The 6,000-nt window shown below is 35.8% G+C and overlaps 1 protein-coding gene across 2 annotated transcripts; it reads right to left on the reverse strand.

Moving 5' to 3' along the window:
- Positions 1-189: 189 nt before the first annotated feature.
- LOC114177722 (Calmodulin binding protein-like protein) lies at positions 190-5,085 on the reverse strand. 2 transcript variants are annotated; one of them, XM_028063202.2, is made up of 8 exons: positions 4,515-5,084; positions 4,367-4,448; positions 4,103-4,181; positions 2,939-2,991; positions 2,293-2,780; positions 1,715-1,875; positions 1,185-1,388; positions 190-1,097 (listed from the first exon to the last, which is right to left on the reverse strand). In XM_028063202.2, the coding sequence occupies exons 3-8, from the start codon at positions 4,163-4,165 to the stop codon at positions 510-512; spliced, it is 1,557 nt and encodes a 518-aa protein (XP_027919003.1). In that variant the 5' UTR covers positions 4,166-4,181; positions 4,367-4,448; positions 4,515-5,084; the 3' UTR covers positions 190-509. The 2 variants fall into 2 exon arrangements, with proteins under 2 accessions (XP_027919003.1, XP_027919002.1); XM_028063201.2 differs by lacking the exon at positions 4,367-4,448 and having other exon boundaries at positions 4,515-5,085.
- Between the last annotated feature and the right edge of the window lie 915 nt (positions 5,086-6,000).

The following is a 6,000-nucleotide window of genomic DNA, read 5'->3' on the forward strand; positions in this document are numbered from 1 at the left end:
ATATTTTAATTCAAGATTGCTTTATATTTAGAGATTTTATCTTAAATAAGATCAGTTTCTGCGCGTTTGGATCTGCATCTAGAAGCAACTGAACCAGATCTGGAATTACTAGGTTCTGTGTGAACACTTTTACTGTCCTGTATAAAGAACATCCAGATATCTGATAAAAGTTTTCATGGTGAACCAACATTCTCGGAAAAAAACTGATTTTATTAGACAACATGCTTACAAAAATATGATCCAGAATAAAGGTAACTGGATCTTGAAATTACTAAGCATCTGCCAACAACCAGAAATCCTCTCCTGACCGTAAAATACAAGTATATACAAAATTAATAACCAAAGGGTAGAGCAATTCTATGACATCTGGCAAGCTTTAAGAACAAATGCACAGATGTATTTACTTACATCTAAGAGAAACCATAACTTTTTCTCTTTAAAAGGGGCAGAATAATTTTTTGTCGCATTCATGAGCGCAATGTACATTAGTAACTGAACTTTCATTTTCTTCACAACCTTACCTGTATTTGGTTTCCTCGTTTCCTAACCATGAACCATTTTAGGACGTTGCATACCTTTCTCCATCTCCTCTGCGCACCACCATTGGCTGTAGAACGTGCGAGCATGAAGCTATCAACAGCACTCTGTAAGTCAGCTTCAACGTGAGATTGAAGATCAGTATCAAAAAATTGCAGATGATCTTCTTCACTAAAAGCATGAGCCATTGAATCAGTGTCACAGATCAAAGAGTTGGAGACTTGGACAGGAAAACTGAGGGTCTGATCATATCTGAGGCCCATGTTGTCGAAATTAGGCAAGCAATAGTCATCCAAGCTACTAGTTCCACCAACAGAATAAATGGATGACATGATATCTGGAGAAGAGGCATTTGTTTGGGGGTAATTGAATCCTCCAGTTTTTTGGGGACCCAAAAGCTTGTTGGCACTTGATCCCTCAGTCTTGGGAGAGCTTGGGGAGTGAGAGTGAAGTACATTAGTTAAGTGTGAAGACCCTTCCATGAGAGAATCTTCATCTTCAAAAGTTGCATATTTCTCCCCTTGTCTTAATGCAGTAGCAACTGTGTTTTGAGCCTCAACCTGATGGTGGAAAATCATTGCTAATTATTAAAGAGAAATAAGAGAAGGGAAGAGTAAAGCAAGTAATAGGTGATGAGGGATAAATGCCTTTTCAGTTTCAGACAGCTTATCTACTGTGACATACTCGCATTCAGAAAGCAGTCCAGTCACTTGTCCCACAGCATTGAAGACCACACCATGTTGCTGAGAATTAGAAGGGAAGTACACGTGCCTAGTTGTATCAAGTACACAAGTTCGAGCATGCTCCACAGTTACTTCCCACATCTTTGCAGACATCCCAGTGCCCAGTATCTGCACATTTCCAACCAATGATTAGAATGTTTACCATTCAGAACTTTGGTTAATCAAAGGAGTGCTTTACTTTTATATAATGATAATGATTCACCCATAGAGCCTAATCAAGCTAGTGACAGTAACAGAATGGGATGTCTTCATCAATGTATAAACCTATTACCTTGGAGGTTTCTGATTTGATAATTACAAAGCTAATCTAAATGCCTTGACAGTTAACATGACTGGTGAAAACTAAACAGTGCCAATGAAAGTTATTGCCAAATCCCTTCAAATGACAAACTACAAAAACAATTTGAAAGTAAAAAAACACTTTAAATTATTACACTGCGCAGCTTTGCTGGATCCAGATTGAGAAGCGTGAGAAACTCTCTAACAGTAAGGATCTTTTCCCGACTCAAACGCTTGTGGAAAGCTCCATCCTTGCCTATCTTTTCCAATCTCCAAACTTCATCCGACATACTAGGAGGATGGTGCTTCTTATACACTGCAGCCATAAATCAGATATTCAAACTAAGTTTAAATTACTCTCTTGTTAATATGTTCTATTATACATATATATTTACTGTAATCAAGGGATTCAGTTTTTTAGACTTTCAATTCATTTCCAAAAAATAAATATAGAATGAAGATAAATAATTGATTTTATACCAAAAAGAAAATCATGGAAATATCAGATTAAAAAATCAGGACCAGTAAACAGCATGTGTCCTGGTTTTTTGTTACGATATTCTCCACATAAAAATATTTTAAGCAAACCTATCACCGCATTATGTCAATTGCATACATTTTCGTATCATAAACATCTCAGCCTTCTAGAGTTCAAAATTAGTCTAAAAGGTAAATTTTGATAGCATCTGCAAACATCAGATCTTAATACGTCTAAACAGATATAAATACTCACATTCTCCCCTGTGATCTCTGACAATAAATGATTCTGTCTTTGCTTCTCTTATTCTAACACCATCAAAGTTGTCCAAAACTCTTGCCCCAAGCCTGAACCTGCGGCTCCTTGTCCAGCTTGAATTATCCGTATACGAAATTTCACCCACCATACCAACACCATCTTTAAGATATAAGATTACATCTCCTGTAAGAAGGGGCTTTTTTCCTTCCCTCTCTCTCACAATATTGCTCTTGAACTCTTCGGGCATCCAAATATCACTTTCTTCTTCAAAATCACCCTCAAGAACTACAATTTCCACCTTAGCCATGGATTCAGGTCCTGTACAGACAACCTCCCCAGTTAGGCCATCAACTAAACTTATTCTTAGGTTAGAACCATCCTCTCCTTCAATCCGACCTCCAGTAAAGACAGGCAGAGAAATGCTGTTTTCAAACTGCAGCTGCAAATTTCTTAATTCAGTAGTATGCAACTCCTTCCCACAGGTCCTGAAAACAAGTAAAAAGGTTGCATAAGAAATAACTTCAGTCAAGCTACACAATTTCAAATCATTCAATTACAGCATTTTTTCCAAGTCCATTCTTTTAGCTCAATACCACGTCCAAGTTACTGGAATTTAAATAATCAGCAGGAGATTATTTCTTACTGTTTCATGCTGGTTAAATGCCTCTTTAGGGCAGCTTCAACTTCTTCCTTAACCTGTAAAGAGATCACATACTTGATTGGTGTCTGACATCAACTATCAGTAAAAGTGGAACTAACATTTATAGGATCAAAATTTAAGCATGCTACCTCATAAGAGAGAGAGAGAGAATTAACATATGATTTCCATAAAAAATCACATCCAATTGTTCATAACATTAATGTCCTAGAAAGGGAATTATGTTTTGCTGCATTACTGGACTTAACACTCATTGCCCAATATGAACAGGACTTCATCTTATTGGTTCACTTATCTCACAAATATAATAAGCAGGGTGCAGGGTTAAATTATGAAATAAATAACCTAAAAGAACTAGTATTTTGTTTGTGTAAATCAGTATATATGCTTTCAAGATACAGGAAAAATAATGGAAGCATAAAATTCAGTTTTTGTAAGTCCTCCACATGATCGTCCCAGTCAAAGACCAACCAAAAAGAAAGGTTGACATCTTAGGAGATAATTGCACGAGCACAAATTCAACCAGGTAAGTTCTTCAAGTGTTTTCTTTTTTCTTTTCCTTCGTTTTTCCTGGTTTTTCATTTCATTTATAGATTTATAGATATAGACAAGTCTAGGAAACTAGGTGAGTAGCTTAATTTTATCAAATTAAATATTTCCTAACTTGTTTCAGTACATCAAAGTCAAATGACAGGTTTTGAAATGAGTCAAATCAAAGTAGGTCTAAAGTATATCTTTGGTTTGTGAGTCTTCTTCTGTGACAATACTCAAAATCCAATAGTCATTGCATTCGATAGAACTAACATTCATAGGCTTTTATATGGAAAATGGTTTGGTTAGAAAGCAGTCTGAAGTTTTCCACAATGGAGAATGGTGGCACCTGGTGTTGGGCCAACAAGGTGAATGCAACACAAGTTATCTGCAGCCTGCAAACCATGGTGATACTCACAAGCACTAATTTAATTGTCTGACTAAATGAATTCAATTATTCCAAGAAGAACAATCATGTCCACAAACCATCAAGAAGCGCCCAAGAATAATGAACATATCATATCTTCACGAAACAGCATAAACAGAAAACAAAATTGAAAATCAGAAACATAAATAAATGCAACTAATCCATAATGTTATGACAGGTAAAATTCATACCACTTTCCGAACCAATGGTTCAAGAATTGGCTCCAGCAAATGCCCGAGTGATTGTAATCTCATCACGTCACGCACCACACTACACATTATTCATTACAACCAATGTCAGAAAGAAAAACTTCACAGTTCCGTTAATAAATTATAGCACTTGACAAATTTAATGTGTTTGATTTGCCATCTCCATTCGCTATTGAGATAACTTCCATTTTTATTCTACATTCCAGGTTAAACAATCAACAAACAAGAGGGTTGAGTCTGCTTTACATTTAAACAAACACGTGGAAGTCCCTGAAGTCCCTGATCCCACGAGAGCATTTTGACAGGGACACCCAGAACAAAATTGAACCTAAAGAAGACACATTCAGCTGGAATTGAAAAACCCAATTGGGGAGTTTCCAAGTGGAACACGCACCTGGAGAAAGGAGGCGGCTTCCTCCGCTTGTCGTCTGGAGTCTTGCCGTCATCGGGGCGGCGCTTGAGCGACATGGGTGAGGGAATAAAGAAAAAATGGGTATGGTGTGTTGTTGGGTATTAAAATCGAGCAACATGCGACAGAGAGCAGAGAGTGGAGAAAGATAAAGAGGAAGAAGAAAGGGAGCAGAAAGTTACATATATAGTGTGTGGATACGACAGGGAAGAGAAGCAGGAAACAATAAAGGACAAGAAAAACAACACGGTAAGGTCCAAAAAAATATATGATAAAAGGGGTAGAGAGCCCAGCGTGCGTTCTTCTTCTCTCCTTCTCGTAGTTCGACTTTTTAGTACTTCCGTGTCATGTTTCTAACCATTGTCCGAGTCTGGGATGCTTCTCTGCCTTCAACTTTCCTCGTCATCTACTGCCACCTTTGGATTTTGATTGTGCAAACAGCGACAACGCCACCATCACTGTGTGATGATTGAGTTGAGTCAGGGGAAGGGAGGAAAGAAACGGTTAAGTTAAAGTGGGTGAAAGAAGAAGGAGGAACAACACAACAACAACATCTTAGCCAAGGTAGAATGAGTGGGTCCATTATAAGCGCGTTATACGACTTGGTAAAACTGGGCCCACAGTAGTAGTAGCTCCACATACATATCCCCTTCAACGCGCTTCCCGTGACTGTAAGTGATTGAGTGAAGTATATGTGATATACGTATCCCCTTATAAGTTTAGGACCAACCTCTCTTATCCCTCCTTCAAACCTTGCCATAAAAATAACTATCCTTTCATCAACAGGGCATCACAAAAATCCAAACTTTTTCACCCTCCTATTATTTTTTGCAATTACAGATGATGATAGTGTAATTGTGGTATTAACTCCTTTGATATGGGTAAAGTTCTGAGAAAAAATTGTTTTAACAACCAACACTGTGTTTGAACATGCTTTAAAGTAACTACCTTTAACAACAATTCCTTAGGCAGTGGGATTAGTATTTGGCATGCTTGTCTTTTTTTATCAACCACATACCTAAAATAAAGACTAACAATGCCGGTCCCAGACTCGACATTTGTTATTCAAAATTTAATAAATCATGTTTTTTATTTCATTACAAATTTGTTCAACATTTTATATTAACTTAAAATTATCTTATTTATAGTTTATATATATATATATATATATATATATATATATATATATATATATATACTCAAATACACATTATTTAACTAATATTTTTTTATAAGTTATCAATTTAAAAAAAATATATTGATAACAAATATTCATGATTCAAATATTGAATTGGCAAAATTCAGTGATGTAACAATTTATAAGGTTACACGGTTATAACTTAATACTTTTATACTTTTATATATATATATATATATATATATATATATATATGTGTGTGTTTTATTGAAATTTGAAATTTAAAAATTTAATTTATTACCTAAAAAAACTATTTTTAGAAACAGAAAATTT

The sequence above is a fragment of the Vigna unguiculata genome, chromosome 3, assembly GCF_037176805.1.
Source record: "Vigna unguiculata cultivar grain cowpea cultivar isolate G323 ecotype 2 chromosome 3, ASM3717680v1, whole genome shotgun sequence".
In the NCBI taxonomy this organism is placed as follows: Eukaryota; Viridiplantae; Streptophyta; class Magnoliopsida; order Fabales; family Fabaceae; genus Vigna; species Vigna unguiculata.